At 43.5% G+C, this 26750-nt stretch overlaps 1 protein-coding gene across 5 annotated transcripts in view; it reads left to right on the top strand.

Moving 5' to 3' along the window:
- LOC140465922 (corticotropin-releasing factor receptor 1-like) overlaps positions 1-26750 on the top strand; it is a 345472-nt gene that overhangs the window by 302976 nt on the left and 15746 nt on the right. For 3 of the 5 annotated variants that reach the window (XM_072561876.1, XM_072561875.1, XM_072561878.1), the window contains one exon: positions 20021-20062. The exons of the other annotated variants lie outside the window; for them this stretch is intronic. In XM_072561876.1, the coding sequence (XP_072417977.1) occupies positions 20021-20062 (42 nt within the window). The remainder of the gene's footprint in view (positions 1-20020; positions 20063-26750) is intronic. 5 annotated transcript variants of the gene reach the window in all.

The raw sequence follows: 26750 nt of genomic DNA, 5'->3' as shown, positions 1-26750 counted from the left end.
AAAGATCAGACACACCCTTCTTTGTATTAACTGCCAAGTGCCTATCCATGAGTCAAGCAACAACCTGACATCATCATACTCATGGAATCACACCTTGCAGGCACCATCACTGTCCCTGAATATGCCCTGTTCCACCAGCAGGCCAGACCCAGCACACATGTGGGCAAAGTGGTATACAGTCAGGGGGGAGTTGCACTGGGTGTTCTCAACATTGATCATATGAAGTCTCATGGCTTCAGGTTAAACATGGGGCAAAGAATTCTCTTGCTGATTACTATGTGCCCTCCTCCCTTGACTGATTAATCTATAGTCCTTCATGTTGAACAGCACTCGGATGAAGAATGGAGGATAGCAAGGGCACAGTGAAAGCAACATTAGCGCTACTGATTGAGCTGATCATGTCCTAACAAACAGAGCTGCTAGACTGAGTCTGTGGGAGGTGATGAGGAACCTTATCCTTACCAATCTGCCAGCTGCAGAAGAATCTGTCCATGGCAGAAGAGAGACCAGTCCGTGTGGAGACAAAGACCCCCTTTACATCCATCGTATTGTGTGCCACTATCACTGTACTAAATAGGACATACCTTGAACAGATCAAGCAACTCAAGTCTGGGCATTCATAAGGTACTATGAATAATCAATGGCAGCAGAATTGTACTCCAACACAATCTGCAATGTCATGACCTGGCAAATGACCCACTTAACCAATACCATCAAGCCAGGGGATCAATCTTGGTTCAATGGAGAGTGCAGGAGGGATAGCTAGGAGCAGCACCAGGCATAGCTATAAATTTGGTGAAGCTACTAAGCAGTACTACTTGCATGCTAAACAGCAAGCAGTAAACGAGACACTGAGCTAAGCAATCCCGGAACTGATGGATCAGATCGAAGCTCTGGAGTCTTGCTACATCCAGTCGTGAATGGTAGTGAACAATTAAACAACTCAATGGTGGAAGAGGCTTCACAAGATCACTATCCTCAATGATGCTTTAAGAGCCTTGTCGGTGTATCTACTACACATGGAATGCAGTGGTTTAAGATAGGGACAAAAAAGCTGCAGAAACTGGAATCCAAGGTAGACAAGCATCCATGAAGTAAGGTTACACCCAAAACGTTGATTTCTTCACCTCCTAATGCTGCCTGGCTTGCTGTGTTCTTCTAGCCTCCTGCTTGTGGTTTAAGATAGAAGCTCATCCCTATTTTCTTTAGGGCAACTAGAGATGGGCAATAAATGCTGATCAGACAGCGAAGCCCAGAACCCATGTGTGAATGAATGAAATAAAAACCCTTAAACTTCTTGATTTACTAGCCTTTTCAGAGTTAATAGTCAACCACCTTTCTGTGCTTCTGGAGTTCTATATGTGTCAGAAGAGGTGCAGATGGCACATTTTCTATTCTACAGTATATTTGTGAACTAAATGAGTTTTTACAACAATATTTGTCACAGTCATCAAGACTAGCTTTGTACTCCAGATTCACAGACTAAATTTAATTCCATCAGTTACCATAGTGGGAATAGAATTCATGCCTCATGAGATGGTAATGGAACCCAACCGATTTGGCATTCATTCTGAAAAATCTACCCACATGAATTCGGACAAAGTCTGAAAGAAATTCAACAGCCCCTTGGATGTGGTCAGGTTGATTATGTTAGCCATATTTTCATATATTCTCTGCCAATTTAAGGCCACATTGCTTTAAGTTATCTGTAAAAGGATTGCTTCAATTTTGTAGAAAACACAGGGATCTTCAATGGTTGTCTTATCAGTTCAAAATTAGACATAACCATAGTCGCATATGATAAAAGTCTGTAAATTAACACAACAATTGTAATCCAGTTACAATAGACTAACGGTTAAGAAGAATTCTATTCTGCTAGTTGAAAAGAAGAAAACCAAGAAGATATTGACCATTATGCTTCACATAGATCAGTCAAATACTGAATGGAAAAATATTGTGAATTTCTTTTCTGCATAATTAGTGGTGACAAAAAAAGCTACAATAAAAAGCTGATTAGATATAGATGACATTTAAAAATAATGTTATCCTTTAAAATAAAAGGGCAGCTCAGTGGTGAACACTGCTGCCCTAAAGCGCCAGAGATTGCACAATCTCTCCGTGACTTTGTGGGATTCCTCTGGGTTTTCTGTTTTCCTCCCACAAAGATGTGTTAGGTGGATTGGCCATGAGAAATGCAGAGTTGCAGCGATAGGGTAGACAGTGAGTCTGGGTCGGATGCTCTTTGTAGGGTCAGTGTGGACTCAAGGGCTGAATGGCCAGCTCCCAAACTGTAAGGATTCTATGACTCTGTGACCCAGAACCATTATCTTGGGCTTCCAGGTTGAGAGATAGATATACATTTGACCCAGGTTCAAATCCCACCACTGCAGATGGTAGAATGTGAATTCAAGAAACAAAAAGAAAATCTGGAATTATGAGTCTGACGATGACCATGAATCCATTGTCAATTATTGGAAAAACGTATCTGGTTTACTAATATTCCTCAGGGAAGGAAACTGCCATTCTTACCTCGTCTAGTCTAGGTGTACTACAGACACACAACAATGTGGTTGACTCTTAACTGCCATCTGGGCAATTAGGGATGGGCAATAAATGCTCTATAGAAAATGATGCCCTCATCCTAGGAATGAGTAAAGAAAAAAAATGTGCTAGGAGAAGTTTTATTCTCCATTGCATGGTGCTTTGAGTTTGAAGTTGGTTCCTGAATGGGATGATTCTATTTTACATTAAACTCTGTACAAACAATATCTGTTCACTTGTTGTCCAAATACCTAAAGATGATGGTATTTCCAGATAGAATGTCTCCACTTATTCCCTACAAGTAATTCAAAACTCAATGGCCACCATCAATTTCCCAATGTATTGTGATGCCTCCCCTATCCAAACTATGCTGAAGTGAGCCTCAAAAGTGTTAACCTGGAAGTGGCCAGTATTAACTCTGTTAATGCAAAGTCAGCTTATAGAGAAAAAAACAGAAAAGTTCATTCCAGTGCAAGCTATGAATAGGCAAAAGTGCTATCTTCAGTGCTTAAGTGCCAGAAGCATACTGTCAGAGATTTAACAATTCTTTCAGACCTTCCTCAACTTCAAAAGAACTCAACAATTCACATTTGACTGAGTTGACCACACAAAATTAACCACACAATGAAGGATTAAAGGAAAATAATCCTAATACTCGCATTCAAAACCTGCCTCACATACAACCTTAATAAAGTGGTGGAATAAAAGGTTCAATTAACTTGAGACATGGCTACCAAAGTTAATGACAAGGAAGTGACTCTCAAATCTCTAGTTCAGAATTAACCTGGATTTAGTAATTCCCACAATCTGGGGAGAGATAGGATGGAGGAAACAGAAAAAAAGTTCCAGAGAAAAGGAGAATAGGAGAAAAAAAGCAGATCAGTCTCCCATTGCAGAAAGGCACATTTAGTCTGCAGGAACTTTAACCATTTGTATTGTCAATATGGAAAACCTTGACATGATTAAAGCTCTGTTGGTATACCAAGAAACCATAAGGAGGCACTGTCGTAGGACAGTGGCTTTCACCATGAAATTGAATTCAATTGTAGCTTGGGTGAGCCATGATTGCACAAAGGGTTCATTTTTAATCCCAGGCCCCGATGAAAGATATAAATATCTGAAAGGACACTGCCTGTTTTCAAACCTGGGGTCATACAACACAGAACCTGACCCTTTGGCCCATTGCAACCAAGTTTTCCAAACTAAACTTGTCCCATTTGCCTGTGTTTGACCCACACCTTCTATAACTTTCCTGTTCATATACCTGTCCAAATGTCTCCTAAGTGTTGTTTTTTTGACAGCAAGCCTAACAAATAAACAAGTTTGCTACAGCTGATTTGTCCAGACCTTTCAAAATGGCTATTGATTTGGGGCTAGTAATTAGACCCAAAACGTTAACTCTGCTTTCTCTCCAGCCTGCTGAATTTGTTCAACAATTTCTGTTGTTGTTTCTGATTTCCAGCATCTGCAGTTATTTATTTTTTGTATCTTTCCTTTAGCAATTGCTGTTAGCTGTGACTCTGAATTTATAACTCAGAAACCTTTTATAAATGAACTGGTCATCCTTATGCCTCTTGCAAACCAGTTGAAGTATCTACAGAAAGATCACTGAGAAACAGCATTCTGATCTGCATATTTCAGCTGCCCTTGTGATCAGGAACCAATGAACTACTTGACCAGCTTTTCCCTCCACCCATATCACCAATGCTTTAGTTTTTATCCTTTGTGTTACTTGTTTTGGTTTATTGTTGTCACATGTATACCTACATACAGTGAAAATTTTTGTTTGTGAGCAGTGCAGGCAGATCATAATGTACAAGGACATACAAAATCATAGGGTATTTAGACAGAGTGAGGCTACAGGATTATAGCTGCACAGAAGGCTCACAAAAACAAAGTCAACATTAGATTTGAAATTAGAGAGGTCCATTCAGCAAAAAAAAAAGCTGTTCTTGAACCTGTTGGCTCATGCATTCAAGTTTTTGTATCTTTGCCTCACAGAAGAGGTTGGAAGAGAGTATTACCAGTGTAGGAGCAGTCTTTGATGATATTGACAAACTTTCCATGGGGACGAGAAGTGTAGATGGAGTCTGTAGTTGGGATGTTGCTTTTGTGATGGTCTGGGCTGTGCACACAACTTTCTGTAGTGTCTCATGGTCCTCAGCATGGCATTTGTCATACCAAGCAGTTATGCATTCAAATATCATCCTTTCTCTGGTGCATCTGCAAATGTTGGTAAGGGTCTTTATGGACATGAAGAATTTCCTAAGCTTCCTGATGAAGAAGAGGCATTGTTGTGCTTTCTTGACCATCACATCTATATGGGAAGTCCGGGACAGATTGTCAGTTATCATCACTCCTGGGAACTTCACACTCTCGATCCTCTCCACCTCAGCTCCATTGATGGAGTTAAGGACGTGTCCTCCTCCTTTCTTCCTGAAGTCAATGATCAGTTCTTTTGTTTTGCTGTCATTGACAGATAGGTTGTTATCATTGCACCTTGATACCAAGCACTCTAACTCCTTCCTGTATTCTGACTCATCATTATTTGATATCCAGCTTAAGCTTGCAATGGTGGTGTCATCAGCAAACTTGTCGATGACATTTTTCCGAGATTTGGCCAAATAGTCATAAGTGTACAGAGAGTAGGGACGTGAATACACATCCTTTCATGGTGCCATTGTTGAGGATTATCGTGGATGAAGAGCTGTTGTCTAACTTCACTAATTGTGGTCTGTGGGTCAGGAAGCTGAGGATCCATTTGCAGAGGGCTTAGCTGAGACCATGGTCACGGAGTTTGGAAATTAGTTTGGTTGAGATGAAGTTGTGTGAGGGGGTGTTTAAGGGGGATTAGAGCTTTAACTATATGGAAGTAATTGATATTTGTTTACTGTAGTTAGTTAACCTTAAGATCATAAGACATAGGAGTGGAAGTAAGGCCATTCAGCCCATCGTGTCCACTCCGCCATTCAATCATGGCTGATGGGCATTTCAACTCCACTTACCTGCATTCTCCCCGTAGCCCTTAATTCCTTGTGACATCAAGAATTTATCAATTTCTGCCTTGAAGACATTTAGCATCCCACCCTCTACTGCACTCTGCGGCAATGAATTCCACAGGCCCACCACTCTCTGGCTGAAGAAATGTCTCCACATTTCTGTTCTGAATTTACCCCCTCTAATTCTAAGGTTGTGTCCACGGGTCCTAGTCTCCTCGCCTAACAGAAACAATTTCCTAGTGTCCACCCTCTCCAAGCCATGTATTATCTTGTAAGTTTCTATCAGATCTCCCCTTCATCTTCTAAACTCCAATGAATACAATCCCAGGATCCTCAGCCGTTCCTCATACGTTAGACCTACCATTCCAGGGATCATCCGTGTGAATCTCTGCTGGACACACTCCAGTGCCAGTATGTCCTTCCTGAGGTGTGGGGACCAAAACTGGACACTGTACTCCAAATGGGTCCTAACCAGAGCTTTATAAAGTCTCAGTAGCACAACGGTGCTTTTATATTCCAACCCTCTTGAGATAATTGACAACATTGCATTTGCTTTCTTAATCACGGACTCAACCTGCATGTTTACCTTTAGAGAATCCTCAACTAGCACTCCCAGATCCCTCTGTACTTTGGCTTTACGAATTTTCTCACCATTTAGAAAGTAGTCCATGCTTGTATTCTTTTTTCCAAAGTGCAAGACCTCGCATTTGCTCACATTGAATTCCATCAGCCATTTCCTGGACCACTCTTCCAAACTGTCTAGACCCTTCTGCAGCCTCCCCACTTCCTCAGTACTACCTGCCTGTCCACCTAACTTTGTATCATCAGCAAACTTCACTAGAATGCCCCCAGTCCCTTCATCCAGATCATTAATATATAATGTGAACAGCTGCGGCCCCAACACTGAACCCTGCGGGACACCGCTAGTCACCGGCTGCCATTCCAATAAAGAACCTTTTATCCCAACTCTCTGCCTTCTGTCAGACAGCCAATCCTCAATCCATACCAGTAGCTCACCTCGAACACCATGGGCCCTCACCTTTCTCAGCAGCTTCCCGTGTGGCACCTTATCAAAGGCCTTTTGGAAGTCTAGGTAGACCACATCCACTGGGTTTCCCCGGTCTAACCTACTTGTCACCTCTTCAAAGAACTCCAACAGGTTTGTCAGGCACGACCTCCCCTTACTAAATCCATGTTGATAACCTGTAGTTATTTATTAGTTGTGATAAATAATAACATTTGTTAAGGAGATTTGCATGTTCTGTCAACCTGGATCTCCAAATAATTTGGAGAATGTTTGCATACTTGAGTGTGTTGAAGATATTATGTCCATTGAATTTTACACAGATGAGGAAAGGTTGAGCTAGTTGAGCGAATACTCACTGGAATTAAGAATAATGAACCTTACTAAAACATGTAAGATCTGAGAGGTCTTAACAAAGTAAATATTAAGAGGATGTTTTTCATCATGCAAGCAAATTGGGGTAATGGCTTCAAAATAAAGGGTCTGTTGTTTAAGATAGCGATGAGGAGGAATCTCGATGGAATCTTTTACCACAGGGAACAGTGGAGAAAGAGTCCCGGAATTTTGAATGTGGGTGCTGTTGAATCAGCCAATATTTAGACTGTGTAATGATTTAATACAACTGATTGACTTTCTGGGCCAGTTCAGAGGGCAGTTAACAATTAACCATATTGATAGAGTTAGATGTCAGCTAAACTGGGTCAAGGCAGCGGATTTCATGCTCTGAGATACACTAATGAAGCAGCCAGCCCATCAACAATGGCTGCCTATAGGCTAGCTTTTAATTTGTGACTTTATTGAAGTCAAATTCACCAGCATGGTGTACTTAAACCTATTTCTCCAGAACATTCATCTGGGACTCTGGATTACTGTTCATTGGCATTATCATTATGATATTGAGGGGGAGCAGATAAAGATTCTGATATGCAGTTGCAGATAAAGCAAATGTATTCTCCAGGCATCAGAAATAATCAAGGGGAAGGAGTTTAGAGGTTGTTCTATTGAAAACATGTTCCCACGGGTGACAAAGGTGTTAATGAGAGCTGATCAAGTGCGGTGTCCTATTATGTCACTATGAATTTTGACATAAAATTTCATAAAATTTTTAAACATTTATCCATTGTCACTGGCAAACCAGCATGAACTTCCATACTTAACTTCCTTTGTGAAGATGGTGGTGAGCTGCCATTCTACTTGATGTAAGAACAACCACAGTTCTATTAGAAAGATAGTGTGAGGATTTTAACCTTCAGCAACAGTGAAGGATTGGTGATATATTTTCAAGTCATGATAGTGTGTGACTTGGCGGGAAACTTGTAGGTCGTGGCACTCCCATACATTCACTGTCCATATCCTTCTAATTAGTAGTGGTCATGAGTTTGGAAGGGGCTGTTGAAGAAGTCTTAGTGAGTTTGTGAGTGAATACAGTGTCACCACTGAACATTGTGGGGAGAGGGAGTGAATTTTGAAGATATTATATGAGGTGCCAGTCAATCGACTGATTTGCCCTGGATAGAGCTGCACTCCACTTTCAGGGCGGCACGATAGCTCAGTGGCTCAGTGGCTAGCACTGCTGCCTCACAGCACCAGGGACCCAGGTTCAACTCCCACCTCGGGCAACTGTCTGTGTGGAGTTTGCACATTCTCCCATGTCTGTGTGGGTTTCCTCCGGGTGCTCCAGTTTCCTCTCACAGTCCAAAAATGTGCAGGTTCGGTGAATTGGCCATGCTAAATTGCCTATAGTGTTAGGTGCAATAGTCAGGGGTAAATGTAGGGGAGTAGGGGAGTAGGTCTAGGTGGGTTGCTCTTCAGAAAGTCGGTGTGGACATGTTGGGCCAAAGGGTGTGTTTCCATACTGTAGGAAATCTAATCTAATCCACGTAAGTGGACCCTGTTCCATCACACTCATGACTTTTGTGCAGTAGATAGAATATTGAAAATAGAACATTACAGTACAGAACAGACCCTTTGGCCCTTGACATTGCACCAACCTGTGAAAAACAATCCTTTCCCATTTTCTTCCATACATTTAACCAATGACCATTGAAATGCCCTTAAAGTTGGCATATCTACTACTGATGCAGGCAGGCGTTCCATGCCCCTACTACTCTCTAAATAAAGAAGTTATCTCTGACATCTGTCCTATATATATCACCCCTCAATTTAAAGCTATGTCCCCTCGTGCTAGCCATCACAATCTGAGGAAAAAGGCTCTCACTGTCCAATCTAATCCTCTGATCATCTTATGTGTCTCAATTAAGTCACCTCTCAACCTTCTTCTCTCAAATAAAAACAGCTTCAAGACCTTCAGTCTTTCCTCATAAGACCTTCCTTCCATACCAGGCAACATCCTAGTAAATCTCCTCTGCACCGTTGCCAAAGCTTTCGCATCCTTCGTATAATGCAGTGACTAGAACTGTATGCAATACTCCAAGTGTGGCTGCACCAGAGTTTAGTACAGCTGCAGCATGACCTCGGGCTCCAAAACTCAATTCCCCACCAATAAAAGCTGACACACTCGTATTCCTTCTTAACAACCCAATCAATCTGGGTGGCAACTTTCAGCGAGATTTCTCTGCTCATATACACTACCAAGAATCTTACCATTAACCCAGTACTCTTTATTCCTATTGTTCTTTCCAAAGTGAATCACCTCACACTTTTCCACATTAAACTCCATTTGCCACCTCTCAGCCCAGCTCTGCAGCTTATCTATGTCTCTCTGTGACCTGAAACATTCTTTGGCACTATCCACAACCTTAGTGTCAACTGCAAATTTACTAACCCATCCTTCTACGACCTCATCCAGGTCATTTATAAAATGGCCCCAAACCAGATCCTTGCGGTACACCACTAGCAACTGAACTCGAGGATGAACACTTCCCATCTCTGATCCAAACCGTCAAATCACCTTCAAATCCATGCCTCCATATTTTCTGTAATTGCCTACCGTAGGGAACATTATCAAATGCCTTGCTGAAATCCACAGGCACCACATCAACTGCTTTATCCATGTCTACCTATTTGGTCACCTTCTCAAAGAACTCAAACTTTTTGTGAGGTATGACCTACCCTTCACAAAACCTTGTTGACTATCCCTAATCAAATTATTCCTTCGAGATGATTATAAATCCTATCTCTTATAGCCTTTTCTAAAACTTTACCCACAACCGAAGTAAAGCTCAGTGGCCTATAATTACCAGGGTTGTCTCTCCTCCCTTTTTGAACAAGGAAACAACATTTGCTATTCTCCAGTCTTCTGACACTACTCCTGTAGACAATGACAAGATAAAGATCAAAGCCAAAGGCACTGCAATCTCCTACCTGGCTTCCCAGAGAATCACAAGATAAATCCCATCCAGGTCAGGGGACTCAACTATTTTCACACTTTCCAAAACTGATAACACCTCCTCCTTGTGAATGTCAATCCCATCTAGTGGAGGCACCTGTACCTCAGTATTCTTCTCGACAACATTGTCTTTCCAGTGTGAATACAGGAAGATGGTAGAAAATGGTTAGGGAGTCAGGAGGAAATTTACATGACACAGAATTACTAGTCTCTGATCTGCTGTCGTAGCCCCACCTGGCTGGTTCAGTTCAGTATCTGGTCAATGATAGAATCAATCCCCAGGATGTTGGTAGTGGGGGATTCAGCAATGGTAATTCCATTGACTGTCAAGGGGAGAAGGTTAAAATCCCTCTTGTTGAATGTGTTCATTGCCTGGTGCTTGTTCATGTTACATGAATACAGGTTCAGATATTGACAGCACATTGAGATTGCCAAGAATTGATTATCAGCTGCTAGTAGTTACATATAGTGTATAGTATATCCAAGTGCTATGTTTTTATGAATTAAGCAAAAGCTTCTCTGACAATTATTCCCTGGTACGTTTCCATGGCAAAACTTCAATCAGAGTGGATTTGCCAATCAATCAGTATCCCTTCCTCAGATGTAAATTATAGGTCCGTTTGAAAGTTGGCATTCTTGGGTCTGTCCGGATGAGTGCAAAGTGAAAAGCTTGGCTCTTTACTCAGCTATGATGTTATTTCTTTTTTGCCCTTATTCAACTTTTCACAAACTTCTCCCTATCTAATCTGACCAGATCCCTCATAACTTTGAATGCCTCTAATCAAATTTTGCTTCTCCAAGGAAATTATTTCTAACATTGCCAATCTATCTTCATAGGAGAAAGTTCTCCTATGTCTGTCATTGCCAGATTCACGGCCTCCGCGGCTATCGAGAATAACACCGTCTTTGTCGTCGCCACAGCCACTTCCGCCCCCTGGGTTGCCACCGCCGCAGCCACTTCCGCCTCCAGTGACATCACTAACCTGCACAACCACATGTGTCTCCGCCCCCATGCCGATCTCCGTCACTACGCTTAACTCCACCCCCACGCCGATCTCTCTCACCGTGCCTAACCCTGCCCCCACGCCGATCTCCGTCACCACGCTTAACTCCACCCCCACGACGATCTCTCTCACCATGCCTAACCCCGGCCCCACGCCGATCTCCGTCACCACATCTAACCCCGCCCCCACGTCGATCTCCATCACGTACAACCCCGGCCCCAAGCCGATCTCCGTCCCCGCCCCCACGCCCAACCTCACCCCCACTCCCAGCTCCAGCCCCACACCAGGTCCCAGGTTCTAGCTCCCAGCCCTGCCGTGTTTTCACCGTCCGTCCAGATCTACCCCTCTTTGAGGATGAAAGATCAGTCCTCAGCAGAGGCCTCACCTTCATTCCCCTACGCTCTCGGATTAACGAGTTCAACATGCGGCGTGACATTGAACAATTCTTCCGCCGCCTTCGCCTCCGCGCCTACTTCTCCAACCAAGATACTCGCCCACCCTCTGGCAACCCCTTCTCCCACCTCCAACTCACCCCATCCACCTGGACACCCCATGCTGGCCTCTTACCCGTCCTCGATCTCTTCATAGCCAACTGCGCCGCGACATTAACCACCTCAACTTCTCCACCCCTCCCACCCACTCCAAACTCTCACCCTCAGAATGTGCAGCCCACCACTCCCTCCGTTCAACCCCAACCTCACTATCAAACCAGCAGACAAGAGAGGCGCGGTAATAGGTTGGCACACCGACCTTTACACCGCTGAGGCTAAACGCCAGCTCGTGGACACCTCCTCCTACTGCCCCCTTGACCATGACCCCATCTCCCAGACCATCCAGAACCTAATCACCTCAGGGGATCTCCCATCCACCTCCTCCAACCTCATAGTCCCACAACCCCCCACCGCCCGTTTCTACCTCCTGCCCAAAATCCACAAACCTGACTGCCCCGGCCGACCCATTGTCTCAGCCTGCTCCTGCCCCACCGAACTCATCTCTGCATACCTCGACACGGTCCTGTCCCCCTTAGTCCAAGAACTCCTCACCTACATTCGGGACACCACCCACGCCCTCCACCTCCTCCATGATTTTCGCTTCCCCGGTCCCCAAAGCCTTATCTTCACCATGGACATCCAGTCCCTGTACACCTCCATCCCCCTTCACGAAGGAGTTAAAGCCCTCCGTTTCTTCCTTTCCCGCCGTACCAACCAGAACCCTTCCACCGACACCCTCCTTCAACTGACTGAACTGGTCCTCACCCTGAACAACTTCTCTTTCCAATCCTCCCATTTCCTCCAAACCAAAGGAGTAGCCATGGGCACCCGCATGGGCCCCAGCTATGCCTTGTAGGATTTGTGGAACAGTCCATCTTCTGCAGCTACACTGGCCCCACCTTTTCCTCCGCTACATCGATGACTGTATCGGCGCTGCCTCGTGCTCCCACGAGGAGGTTGAACAGTTCATCCACTTTACCAACACTTTCCACCCTGACCTCAAATTCACCTGCACCATCTCAGACTCCTCCCTCCCCTTCCTAGACCTTTCCATTTCCATCCCGGGTGACTGAATCGACACGGACATTTACTATAAACCGACTGACACTCACAGCTACCTAGACTACACCTCCTCCCACCCTGCCCCCTGTAAAAACGCCATCCCATATTCCCAATTCCTTTTTCTCCACCGCATCTGCTCCCAGGAGGACCAGTTCCAATACCGTACCACCCAGATGGTCTCCTTCTTCAAGGACCGCAATTTCCCCCCAGACATAGTCGACGATGCCCTCCACCGCATCTCTTCCACTTCCCGTTCCTCTGCCCTTGAGCCCCGCCCCTCCAACCACCACCAGGACAGAACCCCACTGGTCCTCACCGACCACCCCACCAACCTCCATGTCCAGCGTATCATCCGCCGTCATTTCCGCCACCTCCAAATGGATCCCACCACCAGGGATATATTTCCCTCCCTTCCCCTATCAGTGTTCCGAAAAGACCACTCCCTCCGTGACTCCCTCGTCAGGTCCACACCCCCCACCAACCCAACCTCCACTCCCGGCACCTTCCCCTGCAACCGCAAGAAATCTATTGCATCCGCTGCACCCGATGTGGCCTCCTCTACATTGGGGAGACAAGCCACCTACTTGCAGAACGTTTCAGAGAACACCTCTGGGACACCCGGACCAACCAACCCAACCACCCCGTAGCCCAACACTTCAACTCCCCCTCCCTCTCCGCCAAGGACATGCAGGTCCTTGGACTCCTCCATCACCAGACCATGGCAACACGACAGTTGGAGGAAGAGCACCTCATCTTCCGCCTAGGAACCCTCCAACCACAAGGGATGAACTCAGATTTCTCCAGTTTCCTCATTTCCCCCCCTCCCCCCACCTTGTCTCAGTCAAATCCCTCAAACTCAGCACCGCCTTCCTAACCTGCAATCTTCTTCCTGACCTCTCCGCCCCCACCCCACTCCGGCCTATCACCCTCACCTTGACCTCCCTCCACCTATCGCATTCCCAACGCCCCTCCCCCAAGTCCCTCCTCCCTACCTTTTATCTTAGCCTGCTGGACACACTTTCCTCATTCCTGAAGAAGGACTGATGCCCGAAACGTCGATTCTCCTGTTCCTTGGATGCTGCCTGACCAGCTGCACTTTTCCAGCAACACATTTTCAATCTATCTTCATAGCTAAGATTCCTTATCACTAGGAGTATTCATCTGTATCTCTCTGTACTCTTTCCTAAGGCTTTCTAACATCCTTCCTCAACAACAGTCATCAAAACAGTACACAATCCACAGCTTGAGGTCCAAACAGTGTTAAAACAAGTTCAACATATTCTCCTTGTTCTCGCACACAATGGCCCATTTAATAAAACCTAAAAAACTGCATACTGCGTGCTATCAGCATGTGTTGCCACCTTGACTTACTTATGAACATACGTCCCTTTGTTCCTGTATTCACTTTAGAAATGAAAGTTTAACTTTGTATTGTTTGTCCATGTTCTTTCTACCAAAATGAACCACTTCATATTTCTCCACATTGAATTTCATCTTCTGACTGACTGCCTATTCCACCAACTTTTCTACTCCTTTCTAAACTCCTTACATTTCAAAATATCTGCAATATTTGAAATTTTACCTAGTACATAAAGGTCTAAGGTATGTTATCAGGAAATGTAAGAGTGCCAACATAATCCCTGGGAAACTCCACTAAAGCTTTCCCTTTGCCTAAACCAGCCATTCACAAACCCAGTCTGTGCCCTGCCCTGAGCCAATTTTGTACTCACTTTGTTACTATCCCATTTTTTTCGATAGCTATAACTTTGCTCACAGGGTTAAAAATCACACAACACCAGGTTATAGTCCAACAGGTTTAATTGGAAGTACACTAGCTTTCGGAGTGCCGCTCCTTCATCAGGTGATAGTGGGATCCCACAATCACCTGATGAAGGAGCGTCGCTCTGAAAGCTAGTGTACTTCCAATTAAACCTGTTGGACTATAACCTGGTGTTGTGTGATTTTTAACTTTATATACCCCAGTCCAACACCAGTATCTCCAAATCATGACTTTGCTTACAGGTTTATTTTGCTGCAATATCTGCTATGATGGTTGGAAATTATGGATTAATTAACACAGAAAATTAGAAAGTAGGAGCAGGTTCAGACCATTCAACCATTCAATCTGCTCACCATTCAATCTGATCATTCTTCATCCTCTATCTCAATGTGGCATGCCTGCTTTCTCTCAATACCCCTTGATGCTTTTAAAATCAAAACATTTATCTATCTCTTCCTTAACTATCTTCAGTGACTTGGCCTTCACAGCCTTCTGTGGTAGAGAATACTGCAGGTTTATTACACTTTAAGTGAAGAAACGTTTCCTCATCTCAGTCCCAAATGGTTTACCTTGTTCAAAGTTTGAGAGAAGATTTGTAGCTCGGGTGCTCGTTGTTGTTATTCTGTTCACCGAGCTGGGAATTTGTGTTGCAGACGTTTTGTCCCCTGTCTAGGTGACATCCTCAGTGCTTGGGAGCCTCCTGTGAAGCGCTTCTGTGATCTTTCCTCCGGCATTTGTAGTGGTTTGAATCTGCCGCTTCCGGTTGTCAGTTCCAGTTGTCCGCTGCAGTGGCCGGTATATTGGGTCCAGGTCGATGTGCTTATTGATTGAATCTGTGGATGAGTGCCATGCCTCTATGAATTCCCTGCCTGTTCTCTGTTTGGCTTGTCCTATAATAGTACTGTTGTCCCAGTCAAATTCATGTTGCTTGTCATCTGCGTGTGTGGCTACTAAGGATAGCTGGTTGTGTCGTTTCGTGGCTAGTTGGTGTTCATGGATACGGATCGTTAGCTGTCTTCCTGTTTGTCTTATGTAGTGTTTTGTGCAGTCCTTGCATGGGATTTTGTACACTACATTGGTTTTGCTCATGCTGGGTATCGGGTCCTTCGTTCTGGTGAGTTGTTGTCTGGGAGTGGCTGTTGGTTTGTGTGCTGTTATGGGTCCTAGTGGTCGCAGTAGTCTGGCTGTCAGTTCAGAAATGCTCTTGATGTATGGTAGTGTGGCTAGTTCTTTGGGTTGCAACATGTCCTCGTTCCGTTGTCTTTCCCTTGGACATCCATTGATGAAATTGCGCGGGTATCCCTTTTTGGCGAATGCATTGTAAAGGTGTTCTTCTTCCTCTTTTTGCAGTTTTGGTGCACTGCAGTGTGTTGTGCCCCTTTTGAATAGTGTCTTTTGTGTGTGTTGGGGTGGTTGCTTTCATAGTTTAGGACTTGGTCTGTGTGTGTGGCTTTCCTGTATACCTTTGTGGTGAATTCTCCGTTAGGTGTTCTCTGTATCATCACGTCTAGGAATGGGAGTTGGTCGTCCTTTTCTTCCTCTCTAGTGAATCGGATTCCTGTGAGTGTGGCGTTGATGATCCAGTGTGTGTTCTCTATTTCTGTGTTTTTAATGATTACAAAGGTGTCATCCACATATCTGACCCAGAGTTTGGGTTGAATTTGCGGTAAGACTGTTTGTTCTAATCTTTGCATTACCGCTTCTGCTATGAGTCCAGAGATGTATGTCCAGCCAACCTGCTGGACATACAGAACAGACAACAGGACGTTGAACCTATCAACAAAGATGGCATACTCAAACTACTGGACCTGTGCCTCACAACACACTTCACATTCAACAACCAAATATATGAACAAATCAATGGCACACCCATGGGCTCACCCATCTCTGGACTCATAGCAGAAGCGGTAATGCAAAGATTAGAACAAACAGTCTTACCGCAAATTCAACCCAAACTCTGGGTCAGATATGTGGATGACACCTTTGTAATCATTAAAAACACAGAAATAGAGAACACACACTGGATCATCAACGCCACACTCACAGGAATCCGATTCACTCAAGAGGAAGAAAAGGACAACCAACTCCCATTCCTAGACGTGATGGTACAGAGAACACCGAACGGAGAATTCACCACAAAGTTATACAGGAAAGCCACACACACAGACCAAGACCTGAACTACGAAAGCAACCACCCTAACACACACAAAAGAAGTTGCATCAAGACACTATTCAAAAGGGCCCCAACACACTGCAGTACACCAGAACTGCAAAAAGAGGAAGAAGAACACCTATACAATGTATTCGCCAAAAACAGATACCCCCACAATTTCATCAACAGATGCCTAAGGGAAAGACAATGGAACGAGGACATGCTGCAACCCAAAGAACTAGCCACACTACCATACATCAAGAGCATTTCCGAACTGACAGCCAGACTACTGCGACTACTAGGACTCATAACAGCACACAAACCAACAGCCACTCTCAGACAACAACTCACCAGGACAAAAGACCCGATACCCAGCATGAGCAAAACCAATGTAGTGTACAAAATCCCATGCAAGGACTGCACAAAACACTACATCGGACAAACAGGAAGACAGCTAACGATCCGCATCCATGAGCACCAACTAGCCACGAAATGACACGACCAGCTATCCTTAGTGGCCATACACACAGATGACAAGCAACATGAATTTGACTGGGACAACACTACTATTATAGGACAAGCCAAACAGAGAACAGGCAGGGAATTCATAGAGGCATGGCACTCATCCACAGATTCAATCAATAAGCACATTGACCTGGGCCCAATATACCGGCCACTGCAACAGACAGCTGGAACTGACAACCGGAAGCGGCAGATTCAAACCACTACAAATGCCGGAGGAAAGATCACAGAAGCACTTCACAGGGGGCTCCCAAGCACTGAGGATGTCACCTAGACAGGGGACGAAACGTCTGGTTTACCTTGTATCCTGTGTCCCCTAATTCATTATTCTCCATTCAGGAGAAACATCGTCCCTGCATTTGTTTGTCCAGCACTGTTAGAAATTTACATATTTCAAGAATACAGGCCCAGTTGAACTAATTTCTCCCCATAGAACAGTCCTGCCATCCTTGATATTAGCCTTGTGAACTTCTGCTGAACTTCCTCTGTGTCAAGTATACCCTTTCTTAGACAGTGAGACCAAAACTGAATGCAATGCTCCAGGTGTGGTCTCAATAACTCCCTGTATGATTGCAGTAAGATATCATTACTTTTGAATTCATCCTCTTGCAATGAAGGCCAGCATAGCATTTGCCAATTGTATGCTGCACTTATCTGTTTATTTTCATTGACTGGTGGGCAAGGACACCCAAATCCCTGAGGAATCATCCTTCCCAAAACATCATTATTTAAATAATACTCTTCCATTCTGCTTTTCACACCAAATTGTGGGCCAACCTTTTCACACAGAGGGAGGTGCATGTGTGGAATGAGCTCACAGGAGAAGTGGTAGAGGTGGGTACATTTACAACATTTAAAAGTTATTTGGACAAGTACATGAACAGGAAAGGTCCAGAGAGAAATTAATCAAATGCAGGCAAATGGGACTAGTTCAGTTTGGGATTCCTGGTCAGCATGGACAAATTGGACATAAGGGTTTGTTTCATTGCTGTGTGAATCTATGGCTCGATAACTTCACGTTTAGCCACATTGTACTGCATCTGCCTTGTTTTTGTCACTCACGTGTCTAAATCATCTTGAAACTTCCTTGCATCCCTATTGTGTCATCAGCAAATTTGGAAATGTTGCATTTGGTTCCCTCATCCAAGTCATTTATAATATTATGAAAAGCTGGCACCCTTGAACTGATCATTGTAGTACCCCACTAAACACTGCCTGCCACCCATTTATTCCCACTCTGGTTCTTGAGTGTCAACCAATTCTCAATCCATGCCAACAGATTCCCCTAGCCCATGCTTTAACTTTGCCACTAGCCTCTTATGAAGGACATTATCAGAAGCCTTCTGGAAATGCAAATATGCTACATCCATGACCCCTACCTTTTGTTCTACCATCTAGGGAGTACAGGAATAGTCTACTCAAATTCCCCTCATAGGACAATCCTTGTATTCCAACAATCAGTGCAGTTTACTTTCTATGCACTCCCTACAGGACATATATTATTTTTCCTTCATTTAGGAGATCAACCCAACTGTACACAATATGCCAGTGTGGTCTCACTCAAGACTTTTATAATTGCATTAACACTTCTTCATTCTTATCCTCCAAATGACTTACCATAAGATCATTCAGCCCCTCAAGCCATTCAATGGGATCATGGTTGATTTATGAACTAACTCCAGAAATGTTAGAGATGTTCTTCCTAAAATTTCTCCTGAGTGGTCTGGCCCTACTTCTCAGACTATACCCCTAGATCTAGAATCACTGACTAGTGGAAAAAGTTCATCTTCAGTTACCCTGTTTCTTCCTGTAAATAGTTGAAGATTTCAGTCAGGTCACCCTTTTAACTTCTCAATCCTGTAGAAAACAGACTTAATTTGTATTATGTGTCCTCGTAACCGAAACCCTAAAGTCCAGTTTTCATTTCTGCAAACCTACGTAGTACTCCCTCCAAAGCCAACATATGCTTCCTAAGTATTCCAAGTGGCATACAATCAGGGTTTTGCATAAGTTCTCCATCCTTGTACTTCTGTCCTCCCAATATAAAGGCTAGAATTCCATTACCTTTCTTGATTATTTTCTGAACCTGTTCATGACATTTTGAAAATCTATTCACCTGAACCTTCAAATCTCTTTGGACATTCATTGTATTTAACTTCATACCATCTAGAAAATACCCTGAGTTAGCCTGTTCCAGTCCATCTCCCATAGTTCTGTCATTGTCTGTCATTTGTAATTTTATGCTGCACTGTCTACATTGACACGTAACATTGTGTTGTCAGCAAACTTGGATATATGATTTTCTATGCCACTACTCAAGTGTTTAATTAATGTGAATAATTGAGGCCTTAGCACCCTAATCCTTGTAGGACACTGTTGGTCAGTTTCAGTACCTACCAATTATCTAAACATATCAGCAGTTTGCTCTGAATTCTTAGTTAACAGTCTCTTCTATGGGACTTTATCAAATATTTCTTGAAAGTCCATATAAACGGGGTGGCACGGTGGCTCAGTGCTGCCTCACAGCACCAGGGTCCCATGCTCGATTCCAGCTTCGTGCGACTGTCTGTGTGGAGTTTGCGTATTCTCCCCGTGTCTGCGTGGGTTTCCTCCCACAGTCCAAAGATGTGCAGGTCAGGTGAATTGGCCATGTTAAATTGTCCATAGTGGTAGGTGTATTAGTCGGGGGGGGGGGGGGGGTAGCTTGCTCTTCAGAGGGTCAGTGTGGACTTGTTGGGCCAAAGAGCCTGTTTCCGCACTGTAGGTAATCTAATCTAAACAACATCCATTGACATTCCCCTGTCCACTGCCTCAGTCACCTCTTCAAAAAATTCAGTGACGTTTGTAAATCATGTCCTATCTGTCATGAATCTATCTGTCATGATTAACTGAAAATTTTTAAGATATTCAGCTACTTCACCTTCGATTATCAACTCCAAAAAATTCCCACCACAGGTACATATCAACTGCTTGTGTAATTTCTTGCTATAGGAAACGTGTTCAATTCCTGCAATGAAGGGGGAATGATCCATTTGGATCTGTAATGTTTGAATTCAATGTCGGATGATTCTTAAAATGTCTCTTCTCTCCTCACAGGGCTTCTTTGTCTCCATCTTTTACTGCTTCTTGAATGGTGAGGTAAGGAAATGAAATCCCTGCTTCAGCAGGGCACAGTTGCTCTGGCTGATGAAGAATTGACAGAGTTCATTCTTATCACACAGACCCCAAGCCAACCTCCATCTGAAGCTCCCAGACACTTTATTTTCCTCTCAAGTATTTTGTCACCCCTCTGACTAACTTGTTCTTTCATTTTCTAACATACTCACAATTACTGATGGGCTTCTCACTGTTTTTAACATACTGACACTTATATCACCCAACATGTCAGTTCTTTGCAATGTATATGAAATGCTCTCCTAAAGGTATTGCTCTATTCTGGCAAAATGTCTGTACAACAATTATTTATACAAGCATTTGAACATGTCACGGACACCCCATCCTGTCCTCTGTCCCTCGCCTCTGATCTCACATTCCCACAACATTCCCTGCCAATTTGCTATCCCTAATTGCTCCTCAATTAGATTCCAGCTCACTTCCAGGAAAATGGTATTTAATTTATAAACCACCCAAACATCTCAATTAGATTGCAGCCACACTCTTCATTTATCTTAAGTGTATCTTAATTTTTATCAAAAGAAACTCAGTAACCCTTGATTAGATTCTGGCATCTAATAAACAATATGTCATTATATTCGAGCTTGAAACCTCCCACTAGCACTTTGAAACTTGCTACTTGAGAACTCATCCCTTTATACTGCTCAGCCTCAAGAAAATATACTAAATCATGAGTAGCCAACCTTCAAAGACTGTGCCTTCATTCAGAGCATACGGCTACACTGTGCAATATTAGCCTCTGACTTCCAACGATGTACACAACTTGACAAGCCTTTCCAGAATATGCAAGGCCTGTGAAGCACACAGTCCAATTCCTCAGACCATCCAGCAGCATATGTCTCCATCCAATACTCTTTCCATTGCACAGTTCATTGACAAAGAAAATGCTCACCTTGCAACATTTTCATGACTGACTTGAAAATAGTATGTCAAATCCAGTTACATTCTGCAACCACATGCATCTTCACTGGCAGTCATGTTGCAACTTGATGATAACTCCAGGATATTGTTTTTAATTGAGTGCTTTGGCCCTCATTAAAATTAATAGCTGAGTCATAGTCCAATTTGACCATTACAAATTAACCTTTAATTAAAACATTGATGATCGGGTGAGTATTTCCTTGGACACTATTCTGAAAACTCCATTGTTACGTATTATTCCAGACCATGTAAATATTGTGTGAATACAAAGAGAAAATGCTGGAAATACTCAGCAGATTGAACAACAATGAAGGGTGAAATGGAGATAACCAGAGAAATTTGCATGACTGTGACAGTTTTGATGCATGGCACATCAGCAGCAGTGCTGGGGTAAGAGGGAACTGTTCCATTAAAATGGGCTCCACATAAGATGGGCTTAAATCAGTGTCCAGGAAAATTGTGTAATACGACTATGGATAAGACTTTAAATTAACTGATATTTGGGTACAGAAAATGTAGAACGTCAAAGTAGAAAGTTAAGGCAAGAGTGACTTTGGTAAAGAGAAATAGTGTGGGATTGGAAGGGACAAAGAGTTTCATAGTTACTGTTCTTCAGTAAATAAGATCCATTCAAAGTATAGTGATAAAATTCAACTGAAGTCTCTTTAGAATGAAGCATTGCTAAAAAGAGCAAATAAAGATAAATGGATTTGATAAAATTGCTATGACAACAGCATGGAAATAAGATGACTAATGCTACACAATAAATATTTCAGAAAATATTTTGAAAAGGCCGGCTGAAAGAAGCGGGATAGCCATGAAAATAAAGGTGACATAAGGATGTGTGAGATAGAAGGATCTTGGTTCAGTTGATCAGTGCATAAAATCAGTCAAGATGGAAATAACATCAGAAAATACTGGTAACAATTTGTCTTCAGATAGTGAGAATTCTGCATTGAGTAACACACTCCCTGACTTTACATATTCATCCCTGACAACACCCAAGGCAGGAGGGTGATCCATTTTACTTATTCATGGAATGTTGCTGACTGAGTCAGCCCATCCCCAATGATTTTGATAAAGTGGTGCGAGTACCTTCTTGAATTGTTGCAGTTGAGGGTGGGATACTTATAGGCACAGTGATATTGAGAAGAGAATTCTTGGATTTTGATCTAGTGACATTGAATATTTCCAAGTCTGGATGATGAGTGGCTTGGAGGGGAGCTAGTGGTATTCCTATGCTTCTGCTGCTCTTGCCCATTTAAATGGTACTGTATGCGAGTTTGGACAATGCTGACAAAGGATATAGACAATAGACAATAGGTGCAGAAGTAGGCCATTCTGCCCTTCGAGCCAGCACCACCATTCATTATGATTATGGCTGATCATCCTCAATCAGTATCCTGTTCCTGCCTTATCCCCATAACCCTTGAATCCCCTATCCTTCAGAGCTCTATCCAACTCTTTCTTGAAAGTAACCAGAGACTTGACCTCCACAGCCTTCTGGAGCAGAGCATTCCATACACCCATCACTCTCTGGGTGAAGACGTTTCTCCTCAACTCTGTTCTAAGTGGCCTACCCCTTATTTTTAAACTGTGTCCTCTGGTTTGGGACTCACCCATCAGCAGAAACATGCTTCCTGCCTCCAGAGTGTCCAATCCCTTGATTGTCTTATACGTCTCAATCAGATCCCCTTTCAGCCTTCTAAACTCAAGCGTATACAAGCCCAGTCGCTCCAATCTTTCAGCGTAAGATAGTCCCGCCATTCCAGGAATTGACCTCATGAACCTACGCTGCACTTCCTCAATAGCCAGAATGTCTTTCCTCAAATTTGGAGACCAAAACTGCGCACAATATTCCAGGTGCGGTCTCACCAGGGCTCTGTACAGCTGCAGAAGGACCTCTTTGCTTCTATACTCAATTCCTCTTGTTATGAAGGCCAGCATGCTATTAGCTTTCTTCGCTGCCTGCAGTACCTGCATGGTTGCTTTCATTGACTGATGTACAAGAACAACTAAATTTCATTGTACTGCCCCTTTACCTAACTTAACTCCATTTAGGTAGTAATCTGCCTTCCTGTTCTTGCCACTAAAGTGGATAACCGCACATTTATCCACATTAAACTGCATCTGCCATGCATCTGTCCACTCACCTAGCCTGCACAGGTCACCCTGTATACTCCTAACATCCTCCTCACATTTCACCCTGCCACCCAGCTTTGCGTCATCAGCAAATTTGCTAATATTACTTTTAATACCTTCATCTATATCATTAATGTACCTTGTAAAAAGCTGCAGTCCCAGCACTGATTCCTGCAGCACACCACTGGTCACCGCATGCCATTCCGAAATGAAGATGTTTATCACTATTCTTTGTTTCCTATCAGCCAAGCAATTTTCAATCCATGTCAGTATTTTGCCCCTAATACCATGTTCCCTAATTTTGCTCACTAACCTCTTATGTGGGACTTTATCAAAGGCTTTCTGAAAGTCCAGGTATACTACATCCATTGGATCTCCCTTGTCCATCTTCAGAGTTACATCCTAAAGAAATTCCAGAAGATTAGTCAAGCATGATTTCCCCTTCATAAATCCATGCTGACTCTGACCTATCCTGTTACTGCTATCTAGGTGTGTTGCAATTTTGTCCTTTATAATTGACTCCAGCATTTTTCCCACCACTGAGGTCAGACTAACTGGTCTATAATTCTCTGTTTTCTCTCTCCCTCCTTTCTTAAAAAGTGGGACAACATTAGCCACCCTCCAATCTGCAGGATCTATAGAACATTGGAAAATGATCACAAATGCATCCATGATTTCTAGAGCCACTTCCTTCAGTACTCTGGGGTGCAGACCATCAGGTCCTGGGGACTTATCAGCCTTCAGACCTAACAGTCTCTCCAACACCATTTCCTGTCTAATATAATTTCCCTTCAGTTCAGGTCCTTCAACCACTATTACATCTGGGAGATTACTCGTGTCTTCCCTAGTGAAAACAGATTTAAAGTACCAATTCAAATCTTCTGCCATTTCTTTGTTCCACATAATAAATTCACCCGCTTCTATCTTCAAGGGCCCAATTTTAGTCTTAACCATTTATTTTCTTTTCACATACCTAAAAAATCCTTTACTATCCTCCTTTATATTTTTGACCAGTTTATCTTCATACCTTATTTTTTCTTTGCATATTTCATTTTTAGTTATCCTCTGTTGTTCTTTAAAAGCTTCCCAGTCCTCCGATTTCCCACTCAACTTTGCTATGTTATACTTTTTCTCTTTTATCTTTGTATGGTCCTTAACTTCCCTTATCAGCCACAGCCTCCCCTTAGGATCTTTCTTCCTTTTTGGAATGAACTAATCCTGCATCTTCTGCATTATACCCAGAAATACCTGCCATTGTTTTTCCACTACTATCCCTGTTAGGGTATTGCACCACTGCCTGATAGCTCCATAGTTCCTCCCTCATAGCTCCATAGTTCCCCTTATTCAACTGAAATATTGTCACTTCCGATTCTATCCTCTCCCTTTCAAACTGCAGATTAAACCTTATTGTATTGTGGTCACTACCTCCTAATGGCTCCTTTACTTCAGTGTCCCTGATCAAATCCGGTTCGTTGCACAACACCAGATCCAGAATTGCTTTCTCCCTGGTAGGCTCCAGCACGAGCTGTTCTAAGAATCCATCTCGGAGGCACTCCACAAACTCTCTTTCTTGGGGTCCAGTACCATCCTGATTCTCCCAGTCTACCTGCATGTTGAAATCCCCCATAGCAACTGTAGTAATATCTTTGCGACAGGCCAATTTCAGCTCCTTATTCAACTTACGCACTACATCCAGGCTACTGTTTGGGGGCCTGTAGATAACTCCCATTAGGGTCTTTCTACGCTTAGAATTTCTCAGCTGTATCCATACTGACTCTACATCCCCTGATTTTAGGTACCCCCCCCCCCCCCCCCCCACTTCCCGCACAAGGCACAAGGGACTGAATATCATTCCTTACCAACAGGGCCACCCCACCCCCTCTGCCAGTCAGTCAGTCCTTACGATAGCACGTCTATATTCATTTCCCTTGAATATTCATTTCCCAGGCCCTGTCCACTTGAAGCCACGTCTCAGTTATGCCCACAATATCATAGCTGCCAATTTTCAAATGAGCTTATTTATACTTCGTGCATTCATATATAATATTTTTAATTTGTTACTCCCCTCACCCTTCCTATCAACCCCTATTTCACTTGACCTTATGGCATGATCCTTTTTTGAGTTTTCTGCTCCATTGATTCCTTTGTCTTTCTTGACTTCTCTTATTCTAACTTTCCCTTTAACTGCCTTCTTAAACTTCCATCTTGTCTCGTCCCCCCCCCACCCCCACCCCCACCCCCCGCTATTTAGTTTAAATGCAGCTGTGTTGCAGTGGCAAACCTGTCTGCCAGAATGCTGGTCCACCCACCCATTAAGATGCAACCCGTCCCTCTTATATAATTTATCCTTACTGCTAAACACACCCCAGTGATCCAAGAACTTAAATCCTCGTTTCCTGCACCAGTTCCCTGGCCACATATTCAAGTCCATTATCTCCCTGTTCCTGTCCTCTAGCCCGATGAACTGGAAGCAAACCGGATTTAACCACCCTGGATGTCCTGCTTTTCAGCCTTCTTCCAAGTTCTCTGAAGTCCTGCTGTAGAATGTCCCTCCTCTTCTTCCCAACGTCATTTGTGCCGACATGCGCCACCACGTCTGGCTCTTCACCTTTGCCCTTGAGGATTTCCTGCACTCTGTCTGCAATGTCCTTAATCCTGGCACCAGGAAGGCAACATACCATCCTCAAATCCTGCCTGTTGCCGCAGAAACCCTTTCAGTCCCTCTCATTATGGAGTCCCCTATTACCACAGCACTGTGATGTCTGACTCGTCGGCTCTGCCTCCATGCCAATTTCTGATTTCCCCTGGGGTCTCTTGCACTTGTCTCATCTCTGCCTTCCTCATCGTCTTCTCCCTTCTACTCTCTTCTGGTATGCTAAGTGTAATAACCTCATCGAAGGTCCTGTCCAGAAATATCTTGTTCTCTCGTGGTGAATCTTTGGTGAATTCTTCCAGTGCATCTTGTAGATGGTATATACTGCTGCTTCTGAGTGTCAGTGATGGAGGGAATGGCTATTCATGAATGTGGTCCCAATCAAGGAGCTGGTTTGTCCTGAATGGTGTCAAATGTCTTGAGTGTTGTTGAAGCTGCACTCAACCAAGCAAGAGGGAAACATTCTATCACACTGGTGATCTGTGCCTAAAAGTTCTGGGGAGTCAAAAGGTGAGTTTTCTCTTCCTGCAAAATACTCTTTGCAGTATTTAGTAAAGATAACTAATTTGAATGTCAATGAGTTAGAATGTCTTTTATTGGAAATGGTTATTGCCTAACATTTGTGTGTTGCTAATGTTACTTGCCACTGTTGAAACAAAGTCTGGACATTTTCAAGGTCTTGCTAAATTTGGAAGTTGATGGCATCAGTACCTGAGGAACTGTGAGTCATGCTGAACATTGTGCTAAACTCAACAAATATGCCCACTTCTGACCTTATGATGGAGGCAAAGTCATTGATGAAGCTACTAATGAGGCCCTGAGGAACTTCTACGGAGACATCCTGGAGCTGAGATGATTGACTGCTAACAACCACAATCATTTTCATTTGGTTTTAACCCCTGATTCATATTGAATCCAGCTTTGTTAGAGTTCCTT

Source organism: Chiloscyllium punctatum, chromosome 42 (assembly GCF_047496795.1).
Source record: "Chiloscyllium punctatum isolate Juve2018m chromosome 42, sChiPun1.3, whole genome shotgun sequence".
Taxonomy (NCBI): Eukaryota; Metazoa; Chordata; class Chondrichthyes; order Orectolobiformes; family Hemiscylliidae; genus Chiloscyllium; species Chiloscyllium punctatum.
Note: the sequence above shows the minus strand (reverse complement) of the source record. Positions and strands in the feature narration are given on the sequence as shown.